Below are 19,928 nucleotides of genomic sequence, written 5' to 3' on the forward strand. Positions count from 1 at the left end.
TAAACTCGGTATGCACGATGTGAAATTTTATGTTTGACGGATCGAGAGATCATCGAAACAAGTTATGATTAAGTTATGATTAAAAGGAAACACTTACAAAGCAGTTCTATTGTAGTTCGTTTTGTAAAAATAAAGAAACACTTGATAAAACTCAGTTCAACAACCGACTTGACTAAAATATGGTTTGCAATATAGAACTTCAAAGTTAATGATACCCTAGGAAGGCCTTACGATACTGGTTCAAAATTCCAAATATCGACGGAGTCTACAAAATTAAAAGTAAAACGACCATTGGTTGTACTATTATTCGTTTATGGTTTCGTTAACTGTAAACTTACCAATGCAAATAACGTGAGATGCTCTTCTACTGTAATTTCGTTAAATAGCATATTGTGTTGAGGACAATATCCTATATTTTCCCGTATGCTGTCAATGTTTCCTTCAATATTATGTCCATTAATAGTTACAGTTCCACTTGTTGGAGAAAGTGATCCTAAAATGGATAGAAGTCCACATAAACACTTAGCCTTAGTTTAGAGTAAATTAAAATAATTTGGTTTGTCACTTTTGCTATCCTCCGAAATAAATTAGAATTCTATTTCACGAAACAAGGTTAGAATAACTCGGTACTAAAGAGCTTACTTGTGAAGTGTAAATTTATAAATTTAATTTCAAATTGTTCCATATGGGTCTGGGGGTGGCGTAGCGTATAAAAACAATACTCGTTCAGTTATCTCTATGATGAATAACAATGAATTTAATACATTTTCTATAAGAAGACAAAAAATATACAAATCATTTAAAAGTATTAAGATTTACTGTTGATGTTGAAAAAGTGATAATTATGTTGGAAAAAAAATATTAAAATAATTATTTAGTCACTTATTTTACTTACACAGAAAAATTAGAATTAGTTAAATCAGAGCAACTAAACACATAAGACCTTATGCAGAGTCGTTATGACGTAAGATTAGCGTCATACTAAAGACCTGACTACTGCAGGAAACATATGTTAGTCAAACGTTTTAGTATGGGACTAATCACGCGTCAGAACGACTCTGCGTAAGGCCCATAGTGTTTATGCTAGAAACATTAGGTTCCTCCTGGCCATATAATTCAGGCAAAGCATGGAGCTCCCTGATGGGTTCAGAAAGGAATATTTCAGAGCAAAACATGATATGAGAAATTTCCTTTCTTTCCATCAGTTCACGCCTGTTTTATGTGTGTTATGTTGTTTATTATTCAAATCGATGAAAACATCTGGTGGGCTGCTGAAATTATTTCAACATTGTACTTCATAAGGGTATTATATGTAGGTGCATAGTAAATATTCTATATAAAGTCATTGAAACGAAGTTCCATTGTGTAACAAAACAGACAGTGCACAGTTTTCTAAACGAAGAGTCCTAAACTATAAATATATCAGTCATATTGACATTGAAACTATCTTACGCGTCTTTTTTTTTTACTTATAATTAAATGATAACTTCACATTATAATTGAAAATAGGTAATGCATCAAAATAATAAATTAATAAATAACAATATCAAGGAATACAGCTCAACTTTATTAAAATTTAAAGAGTATATTGTACACACATTCCTGATTCTAATAGTAAATAATAATAACAATAATAATAATAATAATAATAATAATAATAATAATAATAATAATAATAATAATAATAATAATAATAATAATAATAATAATAATAATAATAATAATAATAATGAAATAACTTTATTTAAAACAACTCGAAAATGATGTAAAGTTTGTTTCTAATTTTCTAAATACCCTATAAAGATTTCAAATATATAGCTTCATTACTGGTTTAAGCATCCCTAAAAGACAAAGATAAAATAAGAAATTTCTGAAATCCACTATGATAAAAATGTTTTTCGAAATAAATTGTTACTCGTCTTTCCTCGATTTTTGTCCATGCAACTTTTTTTCTTCTACGTGCCTCTTTGTCAGTCCCTCGTTTAAACTAATTTTTACGATGCTTTTCGTCTTGGAATGAGACTGGAAAAATATGATATTATCCTTAAAATGGGTCTGGAGTCAATTTTGAACTGCTCCTTAAGCGACGAATCTTGGATTCAAGCATCCTTATCTGTAGGACTAGGAGGTCTTGGTATTCGACGATCCGTGGATATGGCGATTCCTACCTTTTTAGCGTCCTGCCACGGATCTTTTCGTTTAGTCAAGGCTGTCCTTCTACAAGGTTACACCTGGACCCAGATGGTACAGTTCAAGAAGGCTCTAACAAATGAAAAAAATTAACAGATACAGATCTTCCAGAAATTAACAAAAGAGGTTCTCAAGCATCTTGGTATACACCAATTGCAGCACGTTTCCATGAACTTCTCTTACAGACACTTATTACTCCAGAGGATAAAGCCAGGATTCTTGCTGCTTCATCCCTCCATGCTGGGGCATGGTTGAATGCAATACGCTCTCCACAATTAGGTCTTCTTATGACTAATGAAACCTTTCGAATCGCTGTCGCTTTAAGATTATGATCAGCTGTTTGTGAGCCACACCGCTGTCCAGCATGCGGGGATCAAGTTAACCAACGTGGCCTACATGGCCTTTCATGCATGAAGAACATTGGCAAACACGCCAGACACTCCTCTGTTAATTATATTTTACGAGCCCTTACCACAGGTGGAATTCCTTCCATACGTGAACCCGCAGGCTGTTTTCGTTCAAATGGTAAACGACCCGATGACATGACATTAGTTCCTTGGATGAGAGGCAAATCATTAGTATGGGACTTTACATATTCAGATTTCAGATACATTTGCCCATTCAGATACATTTGCCCTTTAGCTGTTATGAATGCTGGAGCTGTTGCTAGTCGTCGAGAGATAGGAAAGCAAAGGAGTAATACAACAACCTCCTTGATAAATTTATTTTTCCTCCAATTGCATCGAGACTAGTGGTGCTTAGGGGCAGTGATTTATTTGTGGATTTTGTAGAAGGGGGGAATGTTTATGAAAGATTGTGTTCCGTATAACAGAACAAGTATAAAGTCAGGTTGGGACAACGTTATTAAACCTATATATTTTGAAATTATGGTAGGGCCTACTAGTTTCATAGCCAGTTTCCAAGTTCATAATTTTTTCATTAAAAAAACAATTTTATGATAAATATTGGTAGGGACGTTAGATAAAATTTGGTTAGGTAGATGAGATCACATTCGTTACTTGCCTTGCTACTTTTCATCCTACTGCTGAGGACAAGTGTGCAGCATCCAGCAAAAGCCCTATACTTACATTGCAACCTGCATAACTTGTCATAACAAGTGTCACACTCCTACGTAAAACTGTTTTGTTATGACAAGTAATTCATTAGTCCATTCTTATTAGGCATTTGAAGACGAAATTCATTGCCCTAACAATAAATACTACAAAAGTTAAGAGTTTACTTTTTTGCATAACAGTGATAAGTGCACATACACTTGAATCTAATTTTATTAAATAGAAGGGGAAAGACGGTGCTAAATTTCATTCTTCATACCATAAATAAGTTTTAGTACCAGTAGAATTAATAGTAGTCACACCGTACCTCACTTTAGAATAGTGAAGCAATAGGAGATTGGTTTAAACAGCCTCACCACGTACATCAAAAACTTTAGTAATACGTATTATAGAAGCGAATACTTAGTTCTCCTGATATTAATTCGATTTCTCGTGTTCTACGAGGATATTGAGTAAACACCGTGTAATCGTTCTACAAAGTTTTGAAAATGAACCATATCTGAAACCGTATTAACAGCGTTGTGAACAACCAGTTCCATCTTCTGACTTATGTAGTAAAACCAGGGGCGTCATTTAGGGAAGAAGGGAGGGGCAATTGCCCCCCCTGAGTTTGAGGTTTATATAGATTTTATCAATAGAATAGTAGAAAATCAGTGAAAAACGCAAAATTTTACTTATATCAAGGGAAATGTGAAATGACGCTCCTGAGTAAAACACGAGTAAGTTGGTGTCTAATTCTCGCTGCAGTAAAGAGACAGCATCATTTATTCCGCCTTGTATGTTACTGGTGCTCTCAGACAAACTGCCATAAGTCTTTCCCGTAATATCGTTTTGGAAAGATTCATACGGGTTCACATAATCACGGAATCACAAACTTCTCTGCCTGTATTGCCTGTAACTCAAATAATCCTAAAATTATATTGATACATACGTGATTAACTACAGTACGGATATACACAATGAGAACTGATTTATGAGACACAGTGGAGGATTCATCCACCATTAGCTCGAAGGGTTCAACGGAACGCGCAAGGTATTTGGCAAGTTTGCCTTTATTTCTGTAGCTAAAAGTCAATAATATTTGCACATGTAACATAGCAGTAAAGAACTTGTCCAAGATCCATTAAATTTATTTCTTGTAGATGTGGGAATATCGTAAACGATAGACGATTTTGGACAATAACGTAGGCAGTCCTAAATATCGTGTGTTTTTAACACGAATTTCATTCACAATTTTCCACCTGTCTTCTGCATTTGCCATTGAAACCTATATTTCTTCCCTATCCCTTTGTTCACATATTGACATATGAACATTTTTTGTGTACAATAGACTTTTCGTGGTCAAGAACTTTATAAAAACGTTTCTTTGATGCTTTTGCAATAATATCGTTGCACCATACACTTTGTACATTTATTCTTCTTTCTGTATGAATACCGAAATAAAATTAAATCTCCAAGTTTTACGTCCCACGTTTATGCCGGTTCGGCTAAAGGAGACGGTGATGATGAAAAATGAACGAAATGGTGGGATGAAGAAAGTGGAAGGAAACAGAAGAACCCCGAGAAAACTCACGCACTGTATCAATACCGAGTTTACGAACGGAAGCACATAGCTATAATACACACAACGCGAATGTCATTAGTATTTTGTTTAACACCTAGCCACGTCGTTTAATTTTCCAGCTTGCAAATTGTTTTTGATCACATATTGAAGAGAACAAGCCACTGGGGCTAGAAATAACCTTACCATTATTAACACTAGGTCCCGAATCATTTTCATTTTTTCTGATGAGATATCTCTAATGTGATTTCGGACGTTGCACTATCTTCAAAGCCTCTTACTTTGTGTGCTGGAATTACTTGCCTCATCGTCAGGAGCTTTTCTTTTGTTAAAATATAGTCTAATATCCATTTCCTTTTGTTCTTTTTAACGTGCTTGTCAACGAAAAAGATACCAATTCACAACTGCTATGACTGCTCACTGATTACTGAAAACGTTGTATTATTATTATTATTATTACTGTGCTACTCAGATTAAGAATGATAAGCAGTGATGCCAGTTGAAAGAATTTTTCTTCGGGAAGCAATTCTATAAACAAGATCAACACAGCTCGCCTTAGAAAGGGGGAAAATATCTTCCCAGGCTGGGAAGACTGAATTAAATCTAGAGACAGGGAAGTCAAACTTAGAAGGGGGGAAATTCCCAGGCTTCCCTGGCTACAAATAAATCCCTGCTTAGGGGTTTAGAAGTCTTGCTCTTATGAGAGAGGTAGGCAGACGCATTTCCATCGTTTCTGGAGATGTTCGTTCAACATCTTTCCTCATTCAACGCATAGCTATTGCTATCCAACGTGGCAACGTGTAGTCGGTTCTTGGCACCTTACCACATGGAAAGGAACTAAATGAGGTGTTTCTTCTATAACATAAAGGAAAACACTGAACATTTATACAACTGAACGACATACTGTACAATTTAGGTCAATTACATCAATGAAACCCGAAGAACAGCAGAGGAACTCTTGCGAAGGGAGAAGTCGGTTTGACTAATTTAGTAATAATAAAAATAATTTATAAAGTAATTATTACATGTTTTGCAGATTTTTTTTTCAGTCATACTGTGATATGTTAAAAGTATAGACTTTCCCTTGGTGAGAATTTACGTAAATAGCTGACGCCTTTAGATTTGTTCTTCCTCATAGTGAACTTCTTCAACTGTGTTGAAACATGTTAATCTTTATAAATTTATTATTTTTGTGCTCTGTAATCATGTAGGAATGCACAAACAGAAAAATCAAAATTATATCAATAATAATTTAATATTATGAACATACATATGCCAATTAATGTCTGAAGAAGATAATTTTACGTTATTGAAACTGTTACGCATTTTAATTTTAATAAATAAGTAAATTGTTACTATTTCTTTTTAAAAAAATATTTATATAGCAAATTATATAAATTGTCAGAAGAAAATAAATGTGTAAAACAATAAAACTAGTTAGTTGACAACATCCAATCTCAATTTAATAAAAGAAATACAATATGTACCTATGTAATAAATGCAAGATTGAACTTGATATTCCTAAGGTTATAGTTTAGAGAAATTTTATGCAGTCTAAAATTTTAGTTAGTGGTGCAAATATGTTTAGTTTCACATACTCAAGTGACAAACGCAAATAAACTTTTTGAAGAACTTACCAGTCAAAATGGATAGAGTGGTGCTTTTCCCAGCTCCATTATGACCAAGCAACACTGTAATTTCTCCTTCGTAGATGTTTAATGAAATTCCATCAACAGCAAGAACATCTCCTCCACGAGATGTGTACCTCTTTCTCAAATCCTGTATTTTAATTCCCACTTTATTATTGTGATCTTCTCGTTCGAAATATTTCGAATTTTCAATAACATTACTGAAGTCATGATAATCCGTTTGGGGTTGCTCTCTTAAGCGCGAAAAACACTATAAAGAAACATGAAAATAGCACTAATCGAGGAAAAAAATACATTAATTCGAAGAAATGTAAATTTCTTCAATATTTAATTACTATATTTAATTTCCATATTTTACATTGTCACTTACAAAACAAAATGCTAGATATTACGATTGTGTAAACTTATGATTTGTGTAAGAATTCGCAAAGAGGCCTTGCTTCTACGATCGACATAATTATTATGCTTCCTACTTACTCCTATCTTGATTTTAAATCTAAATTTGTGATCAAGATAGTAACACTGTTAGTGCGATTACTATTGTATGTTATCTTGGTGCGATTTCTAGATTTAGATTTGTTCTTAATTTTACGTTTATTAACATCGCACGTCTTGGTGCTGGTGATAAATGGTCAAATGAATTACTCGTTTGCTTTAGAGACGATCGAAATTGGATGCATACTTGTTTCGGTACATAATGGAAACATTATAGCGTCCCTATTTTTATAAGTTAATAATACATCTATGACGAGTGCAAAATCTTCAGGAAAGTGAAGAGTATGGAAGACTCCGAGCTACTTTAAAATAACATAGATAATTTCTCCTGGTGTAACACATGGCTACTAAAAGTTAATTCAGATAAGAGTAGATCCATAACATGAACAACTTTCCCTAAAGAAAAATATTGTACACACCTCATACAACATAAGTGGTTTGCCCATCACGAGAGTCAATAGTCGTAAGGATCTCGAAGTTACTTTTGACACAAAACTAAGTTTCACAGAACATATAAACACTATTACTTAAACATTCAATGGGCATACCAGGACTTCTAAACAGATTAACAGAAATATGGAACCTCTCTTCCTTAGCAATGTTCTACAAGGCAATAATTTCTCTTAAAATGGAATATTGTTTACTTATCTAGATAATGGCAGCTCCTACAAACCTATCCCGGCTAAACTCAGTTCTAAACTTCTTCCTTGCAATAATACATTTTAGAGCACCTCGGTCACGTGCGATGACAAAACACGAGCTATTACAAACACTAAATATTCAACTACCTAACACTCGTCATAAAATGAGTGATCTCAAATATCTGTATAAACTCACACAATGGTCAACTCAGGTCCGAAACTCTATTCTCAGAATTGTGTTTTCCATTCCCTTCAGAGAAACACGTAACACACATCTCTTTTACACACCTGTAGTGCGACTTACAAGAAACCCCTTGAGTGCGAGGTCGGAAGTGCAATCTCTAGTAAGGCTCATTTGAAAGTGTAGTGTAAACAATGATGACAGGAAAAATATTAGCTGCTAATGATTCACCACGTGCATCAGGAAGGCGACAGAAAATACGTGTCCGAGAGGTGCAGAGATCAACCTTCTATGGGATGTATGTATTACACTTCACAAAATGGACATCGTCGACATTTACGAAATGTTCAAACCAAACCATTAACTTGAACTATGAATACCGAATGAAAAATAACGTGCCACAGTGATCACAAACATTCACACCATCAAGATCGAAGGCGAATTTCTTGGGAGTTACAAACCGTTCAGGGCGTTCAGCTAGATATCCACTTTTAAAGAATGCATATGGAATCGTATTGGTGTAACGGGTGCCATCATATTCCATCAGTTTTCATCTCCTCGTTATACCATTCTTTAAAAGTGGATATCTAGCTGAACGTCCAGAACGGTTTGTAACTCCCAAGAAGTTCGCATTCGATCTTGATGGTGCAAACGTTTGTGATCACTATGGCGAGTCATTTTTCATTCGGTATTCATAGTGCAAGTTAATGGTTTGGTTTGAACATTTCGTAAATGTCGACTATGTCCATTTTGTGAAGTGTAATACATACATCCCATAGAAGGTTGATCTCTGCACCTCTCGGACACGTATTTTCTGTCGCCCTCCTGATGCACATGGTGAGTCATTAGCAGCTAATATTTTTTCTGTCATCATTGTTCACACTACACTTTCAAATGAGTCTTACTAGGAATTGCACTTCCGATCTCGCATTCAAGGGGTTCCTTGTTAGACTTCCAGTGATCAATGTTCTCTGTTCAACAGGCTACCTAAACTATACAAGGAAATGTCACATACACCTATAGATTTATTTAATTCTGAAACTGCATCGAACTCTGCACTACGACGTCATTATAGTGGATAAACTTTAGTCAGCCATTGTCAACCTCTTTTGTTATTACATAGATGTTGTTATTATTATTATTATTGTTATTATTATTATTATTGCATTATGTTATAATCTCTTAGATTTGTTAGATATTCCCGTGTAAACTGGCGTTCATCTGTATCTAGAATTATGTTCGTAAAATAAAAATAAATAAAATAAAAACAAAGTAAATATTATAAATATATGAGGAACGGAGCTATTTAACTTTTCAATATTGGTTAGATTTTGTACCCGTTTCAACTTATAAGCTTACAAATGTAAACTCATGTCCAAAATTATTGTCGCATGTCTATAAGTATGTTGTTGTCTTAATATAATTTGATAACGAATTCGCCCGGTATTTCTTATAATGTAGTATGTATATAATCGGCAAAGACAAGTATATGGCAAATTTCATGCTAAAAGAGCAGTAAATAAGAACAATAAAATGAAAATAAAACTTTCTTGTCCATTTAGCAACATTTTATTTTACTCATTCTAATTTTCGTATTTATAATTCTTTTCCTATGCACTTTACCGCAAATATACATTTCCAGATTATACACATAGTATCAGTATTAAAAGTACCCTGCAAAATCATTACCAAATTATATTCTTATAAGAAGACAGTCATAGATATGCTACAATCGTTTTGCACATGCGTGTACGTTAGTGAGTAAGTAACCGAATTATTTTTACAGAATCCACTGAAAGGGGCATGTGGTAGCTCAGTGGTACAGCGTCCATTTTTGATGCGAAGGATCCCTAGTTTTATCACTGACCACGCGAGTTTATAGTGGACAACATCCTAGATCCAGATTTTCTGGGCGTTCTCCCCTTTTCTCCTAAATTCTCATTTCTCCAATTATTACACAATTCACTTTCATTAATTCATCCATTTCCTTTAGCCTAATGGATGTACAATTAGAAAAATATCATTTCAATTACAGAATCGATTGAAAAGAATTCAGTTGAAGAAATATAGGTTCAATAGTGTTCACAACATCAATTGTTTTCCACTTGTGGAATAACTTGAATTTTTAGTGCTGGGTAAAGTATGCAAAGTTGAATAATGCTGTATGTAAGATATACAGTATACTAGTGTGAAGTGACTGTTTATTAGAAGCAACTGTGAATTTAATTCATTAGATTTGACATAAAGAAACATGAACTTTTGAAAACTCAACGAAAGAAAACTTTGTTTAGAAGTGTACATTCTCAGACACATGTTGTAAATGCACATTTGTTAAATAAACTCGACTAGCTTCCTTCTTTCCTTTCCGCATACCTTCAAGCACAGCCTGATACTTCCCGATTCTTTGAACTCCAAAGTCATCATTCTTTAGCGACACAAAACCAAGGAGGACACAACAACAAGGGGTATTCGACACGCGATCAAGAGAGGTGCAGGATCATTGGAGAGAAGCGGATCCCACCATTGGAGGACCACCGACTCCACAGGTCAAAAAGTACCATTCTGTTGGTTTATCACCGCAGACTCATCAAGCTCCAGCAGTCTAGTAGAATGAAGATGTAGAAGGACATTATCATAGAGAGGCATTATCGACGCCCCTTGCAGTTCAACAGGATTAAGATCCAGATGTTGACTGTCTCCTGCTAATCCAGACTTCTCCAGAACATTCATCGTTCCAGATGACTAGGACGACGCCAGCTTCATTGGATATATCAGGCTAGTGCTCATTCCTATTCTTTAATTACAACCTTTCTCTTTCTCTCACCCTTTTCCCCAACTAGTCATTTTAAAATTAGAAACATTTGAATTTTATTTAAATTCAATCATAATTTTACAGTTAAGTACCGTGTTGTGCATCAGTTCCATCCCCATTTGATTGCATTTATTTATTTCATATTCTGAGCCATAACTGATGATACAGCACCGGCACACTAGGTATCCTAACTATATATAAACTACATGTACTGACATAAAATAAACGGGTACTTCCGGTTCACGTGGATAGTTGAAATTTATCATGGTTGTAGCTTTCTGGGACTAATTGACAGAAAAATTGCCAAAAGTGAATATTTTTAATTTTTAGGTGCTCTAAAGGGGCGATGAAGAAATTCCCCATGTTATTTAATTTTTTTTTTTTTTGACCTATAATCTCATATTTTAGGTACTTGGAATTGGAATAAAAACTATGCTTGCACGTATGTTTTTGTTAGTGTTATCTAAGTAAATCACTAAAAATAAAAAAAAATCCAACTTTAGAGTGGTTTTACGGGAATTGAAAAATGTTTCCCATGTTATTTATATGGGAGATTTTCTACATCTCAAAATGTTTAGGCACTTCCGGAAGGATTAGAATGATGAAATTTAGCATGATTGTAGCCTTCCGGGACTAACCCACAGGAAAATTGTCAAAATTGAATATTTTTAGTTTTTAAGGGGTCTAAAAGGGAGATGAAGAAATTCCCATGTTATTTAAATGGGTGTTTTCTTGGGATACAAAATCTTATCTTTTAGATAGTTGAAATACGAAAAGAAACTTGAAATTTGGTAGAATTGTGGGTTCAAGAGACGTTTGGCCAGTAGCGTACCCAGGAATTTATTTCGGGGGGGTCCAAACTAAATATGAAGCTATTTTATATTAAAATTGCTAAAATTGCCCCTAAAATTAGGCTAAATTTTTAAAAAGTCGAAATTTCGGGGGGGGGTCCGGACCCCCGTGTCCCCCCCCCCTTCCGTACGTCCCTGCGTTTGGCTGTAGGATGGCTGTAGACGTTTGACTGTAGACGTTTGGATGTAAACGCGGAGGTTAGGGGGCGAAGTCTTCACCCGGACCAAATTCAGGAAATGTTAATAGAAAATGCACTCTTGAGGCAAAGGCTGATACATAAAAAATGCGAGGTCGTAGGCCGAGCAAATGAGGGAGTCTGAGGACGGAGTCCCCAGCTAGCCAAAGGCTAGTATGATTATAAAATGAATAATATTTAAGTTAATATTTGTACTTAATATCAGAATTTAAAGGATGCCTTCAAAGCAAAACATTACTGGAGGCTCCAAAGCCGAGGGAAGGGATGAAAGGTTAGTATCGCCGCCATTGTCGATGTGACTTCTCTGTTGTTGAACTTTAGTTACTGGTCTGTGTTAAATATAGGCATCATTCTTACCTTGAGAAAAAAGTTCCATCTCTTTGCTACACCATGTTTTCCTGGCTTTATAGAATCAACATACCATGTTACAAAACCGTACAATATAATGTCTATGATGAATATGAAAAATACGTATCCCAAAGATAACGTACTTCTTTCTTTGTATTGTCCTAGTACAAATAGTGAGTCCATTTCACCTGAAAAAAAGAAAACACTTTTAAGACATTTTTGCATTTTACAAGCAGCAAATCTATGATACCGATAAAGCGCAATGGGGCAAATTTGCTCTTTTGTTAAGTCGAGGTTCTTGGATGTACTGTAATCCTTTACTTGTAAAATTTTGCTTTTATTTACTATAGACTAAAATTTTTTACAGAAGTGATTCTAAAGTACGAAACCACTCATACAAGACATGAATAATACTATGTGCTAGTTATTTTTATACATTGCTAGGTACTGTACATCTGGCACGTGCCACTGACTCAGTCCACAATATTCGATGTAAATTCATCAAACAGGAATAGGACCTATGATATATGAAATTGGAGAAATTTTCTCAGAAACACTACTTTGGCAACGTTAATTATAAAAGTAATAAAACTAAACTCCTAGCAAAGAACTCCTTAGGGGGTCAAGATCTACCAGGGCCGACTCTATCATATGCGTGCAACACGTGAATTTACACGAGGCATCAAGTTTCGAGGGGCAGCAAAATCTGTCATAACTATATTATTTAAAATAAATATTTCTTGTTGGAAACAGAATTTATGATGATGGTAGTTTAATTTACTAAGCTGAACTTCTATTTGAATACTACATTCATAAATCATGTTTAGGTCGCATTAACTTAAGGTCACATGGATAGTGCTAAAGCAAATCGTCAAACAAATCCCAGTAAGAACTGTTTGGTTGTTGTCAAATACAAGAACTCAATTCTCGAACAGTAGCGAATATCCGTTCCATTTAGTTAGTTATCACAATTTTGATATGAAAAGTAGTCCTGCCTTCGTCATAAACAATTTCCTTATAACTGAAGGTGGAAACAAGTTTTTTTTTTAATTTTTAAACAGATGTAGAAGGAAAATAAAGAAATAAAGATAAAAGAGCTAGTTGCAATTGGAAACTAGTTGCAGTTGGAATTGGAAACTGATATATTGAGATTGAAGCTTGATATTGAATTCTATGAAACGGATTATCATTTTTCCTCTGCAGGCGTTTTTCCTTTATCTTTCACTAACATAATAGATTATTATTTAAAGAAAGAAAACAGACGAGATTTTTTTTTTGCATTGTTTGGTCCTTTCTGAGTGCGAGTGCATTTTCCCTCCCCATCGTTGTTCATAATGGGAGTAGTATACTTAAAATCGTGGCTTTTAAAATGTGTTCTTTTTGGAAAAAAGAGGGCGGCAAATGTTGCCATTACAGGGACGGCAAATTGCCTAGGGTCGGCCCTGGGACCTAGCAGTTGGTTTGTGGCACTCATGACTTTGGGGTGATGTGTGGTTAACACATCCCTCACTTCGCCGTTAATGCTGACCGAGCAATGACATCATTTGCCCCCCTCCCCCTGCAATGGAACAGAAAGATGTCTACGCAACTGCCTAATGTACCACTTTACTGATGTTCAGTAGTGGATTTTCGTAGATTGCGTATGCAAATTAGGGTAGGTTTGACAATAGTTCTTTTGTTAAGAGGAATGTGGTTTATCCTTGAGGGTTTACGTACGCAGGTGGGAACAATGGATGTTTTATTTTTATTATATTTTATTGATTGTTTATATTATTTTGTATTGTTGACAGAGAAGTAGTTGAAGAATGTAGTGGGTGGGCATGAGAGAAGCGTACATTGTTTATATTATTTTCTATTGTATTCAGGATTTGCGTTGACCTTGACCATATACTTGAACAATAGATGTTTTTGGAATTTTTAAGAAAAGCTTATGTTTGTTTGGGGGAGAGGTAGAACACAGGTGTGCGTTAAAAGTTTTCTATTGTATTCAGGATTTGCGTTGACCTTGACCATATACTTGAACAATAGATGTTTTTGGAATTTCTAAGAAAAGCATATGTTTGTTTGGGGGAGAGGTAGAACACAGGTGTGCGTTAAAAGTTTTCTATTGTATTCAGGATTTGCGTTGACCTTGACCATATACATGGACAATAGATGTTTTTGGAATTTCTAAGAAAAGCTTATGTTTGTTTGGGGAAGAGGTAGAACACAGGTGTGCGTTAAAAGTTTTCTATTGTATTCAGGATTTGCGTTGACCTTGACCATATGCTTGAACAATAGATGTTTTTGGAATTTCTAAGAAAAGTTTATATTGTTTGGGGGAGAGGTAGAACACAGGTGTGCGTTAAAAGTTTTTATTGTGACAGAGAAGTAGTTTGACCTTGATTAGTCATGTACGCATATTGAAGAATGTTTGGAGATTTCTGGAAAAGTGATTAAAAGGTAAATGACCGTGAATTTCATAGAATTTTAATTAATTGCAAGAATTTTACCTAATTCCAAGAATTTTATGTAATTCCAAGAATTTATATGAAGATTACCGAAGATTGCCGAAGTTTTCCGAATGATGTTAAAATTTCCACAACTTTCTTGAACTTTTACGAAGATATACGAACGATTTAGTTTGGGCGTTATAAAAATTATTTAGTTTGCTGTTTGAATAGCATTATTTAAACATTGTTCACATAAAAAAGTAAAATAACTATGGAAAGTTTAATACAGTTACGTGAAATTGTTTTTGAGTGTTTGAAAATTAATTTAAAAATTTATAAGATGATATTATCATATATGGATGATACTGAAATATTTTCGGAGAATGACATAAGATGTAAATGTAGTGTAAATAAAGTAGACACGAACTGTATAAAGAAAGCAATACATGAGTGGAAAACAAAAGATATTTTGCTATGTGCTGCTTGTACTTATGGATATTTTAATGAAATGGAACATGAATGTTTATTTTTGGATGAAAACGTTATGAAATCACGAGTAAAGGATATTATGGAAAACATAGATGTGGAAGAAAATATATTTTATACGTATGCGAAATCACATTTTATCGGTTTGCTAACAAGAGAATCGTTTTATAACACATACTTTAAATTAATGAAAAGTGAAGTGTTTTTAAGTGATCTTGTGGATATTCTTCTTGATAAAGATAAAAGTAAAAGTGCTGTATAAAAACAAATATTTTATGTACATAAGTAAAATTATGGTGTTTGTGAAAAAAAACGCGTTTAAACATTTAACGTTTGCAAATATTTCATAAAAGAAGAAGAAGAAACTTTAAATTACTAGTAACTATATTTGTATTACGGAAGAAATTAATTTTTGTGTGTGTGAAGTTTATACGAAACAATTTTTACAACACTTGATGTCAGGCAATGTTATTATCAAATATTTTAAGAAGAAATGTTGGAAACTAATACATGTTTAATATTTATCTTTATATTTATTTTCTTATATTATTTGATACACAGTTTTATTTCATATATTTGTATTATACTAATTTTTCGTTTTAGTTTAATTTATCTTAAGAAAACATTTAAAGAATAAAATTATTACGAACTAAATATTATTGCAGACAAGAACATATTTGAAGAAATGTATAATTAAAAACTTTGCGAGTGTTATAATACATAACACGAAAGAATAAATAATTAATATTTCAAAACATTTTAATACGCTCACACAAAGTGTTTGAATCATTTTATCAACTATTTTTTATAACTTTCACACATTTTTTATATTTTCGAACATTTTAGTATGCTCACACGAAGTGTTCGAGTAATTTATTACGAGAGGTTAAATAAATAAGGAGATTTCACTGAAATCGATACATCAAAATACAAGTTGCAAAAGCAAATACTTTATTTACAGGTTCACAGAATAGCTGTTCTACCGAGTATGCTTTGACATACGAATCAACTAAAGTTAATAATACGAATTAATAAATATTTAATATTTCGAAACATTTTTCCAAGACTATTGTTCGTAAAGCTTCTACAAGAAGCATATCAATTAAAATTGCACAGGAAACGATCTAACTAAAGTTAGATAGGAAAGGAAACATGGAAAAATTACATTAAGATTTATGAGTTTTATGTAGTTAAAAATTATTTTGTGTAGAGTTTATATAAGTTAGTAACACTGTTTTACAACTTAAGATTTTTTCCGCTAGAGTGCAATAGTTGTAAAGAAAGAACAAACGATTTTGATACTTTGTTTTAGTTGTCGAGAATATTTTCTTGTTAGAACACGTACTTTTTCGTGGTGTTAAGAACCGTGTTTTGTGCAAGAATGAATTGTGCGTGTGATAAATCAAGTATTGATATTAATTGTATTAAATTAGCAATAATTAAATGGGTACCGAACAAAGTGTTACTTTGTGGAGCATGTTATTATAATTATTTATTCAAAAATGACATTAGACATATGTGTATGTTGAAAAGCAAAGAAGTGTTGGACTTGGAAGCTTGTAGTATTTTATTAAAAGAAGATACGTGCAAAGAAATTATGAAAATCTATATGGATTTACACAATATCCATAGTAAGAAAGACAATATTCTTACACAATGCATTTTTAATAATCTTTATGAAAGCATTTTATTTCATGTGATAATGTCTGATTCCGATTTTCCAAGACTTATATTTTTACATAAAGATGTTTTACACGGAGTGTACAAGAATACAACTAAATAATTGGAACGTCGTAGGACGCATGCGCAGTCGTTAAAAGTTTGTGCGCATGCGCATTCGTTAAAAGTTTGTGCGCATGTGCAGACTTGTGATTGTGTACATAGGAACATTACTTAAGTTAACAGTATTCGTGAAGATGTGTAGTAAGCGAGTATCTGTTTCTGAGTATATCTCTCCAAGAGAGAGACAGATTGAGTGTGAAAAGCATCAGAAAATTATTTATCAACACCCATGGGATCCTGATATTCCTGAAGAAGAACAAGATAAAGTGAAAATACTATATCCTACACAGGAAATAGAAGAATCGTTTAGAAGATTTTATCGATATGATGATGAAATCCATTTTGAAAAAGTGTTCCCTAATACACATATTGAAATTGAAGAATTAGACAATGTGAATTGTAAGTGCAATCGTTTTAAAATAAGTGATTTGTGTGTGAAAGAACTTTTTCAGAATTATCAGCTGAGTGAACCATTACTGTGCTTTCCTTGTTCAATAAGAATACCAGACGAAAAACTACATAAATGTTTGTTAATATTTAATAATAGTTTGAAAGAAACTGTGTGGGAATTTTTAATTCAGAAGAAAACTCGTGACATAGTGTTTGAACTTTACATACAGAAACACTTTAGTTCTTCGGATAAGAATTATAGAAGAAACAAAACTGTTTTAAATAGATTTAATTTAGCATATGAATCAGTTACATTTTCAGATTCATATATTTATGATTTAGTTGAACTGTTTTTAAAGAAAGACAGAGATGTGTTTGCAAAACAAATTATGTACGTATGAATGTACTTTTCTTTCTGTGAATGAACTGTGTGTGCTGGAATGTATATCAAGATGGAAACCGGAATATAAACTTCTGTGCGACGGATGCTATCAAAACAGCCGTATTATAGATGAACATGAATGCATTGTTTTAGACCGTGAAATGTTGTGTTATAATGCATGGCGTGTTATGGTGCAATCAGATACGCTTGATGAACTGTACAAAGTCTTTTCTTCGTATCATGAGACTGAAATTGACGATTGGACATTTGATTATGCTTTATTTAATATTTTATTAAAGAAAAACTACATCAATGTAATTTTAGAATTTCTCTTGAAAAAAGATTTCACTTATAATTTTTAATTCATTTCTTTGTTTGTTAGTGAAATAACTAAATGAAGTGAAAGTTATATATTGGAAATATATATTACAATTTTTATTATCAATGACATTTACTTGAATTCAAAATTAAAATAACTTATTTTATTTACTATTCATAATATATATGATACTTTATTACATTTTTTATTTTATATATATGTAATCACTTTATCTTATATGGAAAAAAAATAAATATTATATGATTAAAAATATTTTAGCGTTGTTGATTTCTTTAAAATCATTTAGTTTATAATTTTTATATCCAGATACGCTTATTATATAATTTTATATCCAGATAAGTTTACTATGTAATTTCGTATTCAGATACATTCATTTTGTAGTCTCGTCCCCAGTTATATTCAGTTTGTAATCTCGTACCCAGACACATTCAATTTGTAATCTCGCACCCAGGTGCATTCAGTTTGAAATCTCGTACCCAGACGCATTTAGTTTGTAATTTCGTACGCAATTGCATTAAGAAAAATTTTGTATCCATACGCGTTAGAATCTTGTGTTTATCACATGTTGAATTAATAATTATTATAATTTGTAACTTAAACGATAATCAAATATTAATTTCATGAAATAAATGTTTTTTCAAGCGTATAACTAACAACAACATATATAACAGAAACAATTTATTAAGAAGTTGACAGCGTAGCTGTTCTACCGAGTATGCTTTGGCATACGAATCAATAAAATATTAGTATTTTTGAACATTTTAGTATGCTCACACGAAGTGTTCGAATCATTTTAACAACTATTTTTAAAACTTTCACACATAGTGTTCTGAATTTGCAAAAGCAAATGATCCAATTTAAAATAAATAATACGAATCAATAAATAATAAGTATTTTGATCATCTTTAGTATGCTCACACAAAGTGTTCGAGTAATTTATTACGAGAGGTTAAATAAATAATGAGATTTCGTAGAAAACAATTCATTAAAAGATACGAAAGAAAAAATAATATTTTCCCAACAGTGTTGTTCCTACAAAAAGCATACCAATTAAAATTACGTAGCATACACTAAGAACAGAAAAAAAAGAAATAAAATCAAATTAGTTATTTAGTTAATTAATTAAAATATAAAGAGAATGGAAAAGAATTAGTAGCAAACAGAGACAACAAAAGAAAAGAAAGAAAATAAAATCAGGTTAGTTATCTAGTTAGTTAGTTAAAATATAAAGAGCATAAAAAGAATTAGTATCAAACAAAAAAAACAGAAAGAAAGAATAAATAATTAATATTTTCACAACAGTATTGTTCCTACAAGAAGCCTAACAATTAAAATTACATGGCAAACACAAACAAGAGAACAAAAATATAAGCAATGATATACCTACTGAGTGAAAAATATTACTTAAAGAAAAAAGTATTGCTTAATATAAGAAAGTTTGCTTTGAAAGAAATGTTACATTAAGAAATATTCAAAAGGATTATTATAGGTATTATAATTTTAGCGGGGAAATTTTCAGTTTAGTTTATCGGTAACTGACAACGATACTTACCGTTTTCATTTATTGTGACTTTCCCCTAAAACATTTACATTAATGAGAAAAAAAAGTCATATTTTATGATTTGACATACATTATAAGGTAAATATTTAATTTGTACAGTATAAACAACACACATATTTTCATCTTATTTATTTATGTATTGTATAGTTTATGATATATAACGGAAAGGAAATAAAAATATGTTTGACATGATGTTTACTATCCAATATATACGCATATCAATACATATATTTACTATACTTAAATATAAAATATAAAAGGTACAAATATATGTATGGCGCAAGAAATGAACCGATACAAACTGCTAGGGTGTATATGTACAATGATGTACTAATACTTTATTATACTCACAGAACTCCTATACTTTATTAGATACTAATATAAATCGTTCATACCAATACTAAATGATATCTTGTATGTTTGCTTTACGTGATATGCTTTATTAGGTAGGGTTTAAAAATGTAAGAATATGAAATGGTTGACCTCATATATACCTACCAATTTTATTTGCTATACATAAATAAAATTAAAGTAAACTATATGGTAGACATCAGGCA

At 32.5% G+C, this 19,928-nt stretch overlaps 1 protein-coding gene across 1 annotated transcript in view; it reads right to left on the bottom strand.

Annotated features, from left to right (window-relative positions):
- Positions 1-19,928, bottom strand: part of LOC145660862 (phospholipid-transporting ATPase ABCA3-like) — a 157,083-nt gene that overhangs the window by 44,179 nt on the left and 92,976 nt on the right. Inside the window, exons 8-10 of the mRNA XM_081726288.1 lie at positions 12,008-12,186; positions 6,462-6,723; positions 339-493 (exon numbers count right to left, since the gene is read on the bottom strand). Of these exons, the coding sequence (XP_081582414.1) occupies positions 339-493; positions 6,462-6,723; positions 12,008-12,186 (596 nt within the window). The remainder of the gene's footprint in view (positions 1-338; positions 494-6,461; positions 6,724-12,007; positions 12,187-19,928) is intronic.

Source organism: Thermobia domestica, chromosome 9 (assembly GCF_964235325.1).
Source record: "Thermobia domestica chromosome 9, izTheDome1.hap1.1, whole genome shotgun sequence".
Classification (NCBI taxonomy): Eukaryota; Metazoa; Arthropoda; class Insecta; order Zygentoma; family Lepismatidae; genus Thermobia; species Thermobia domestica.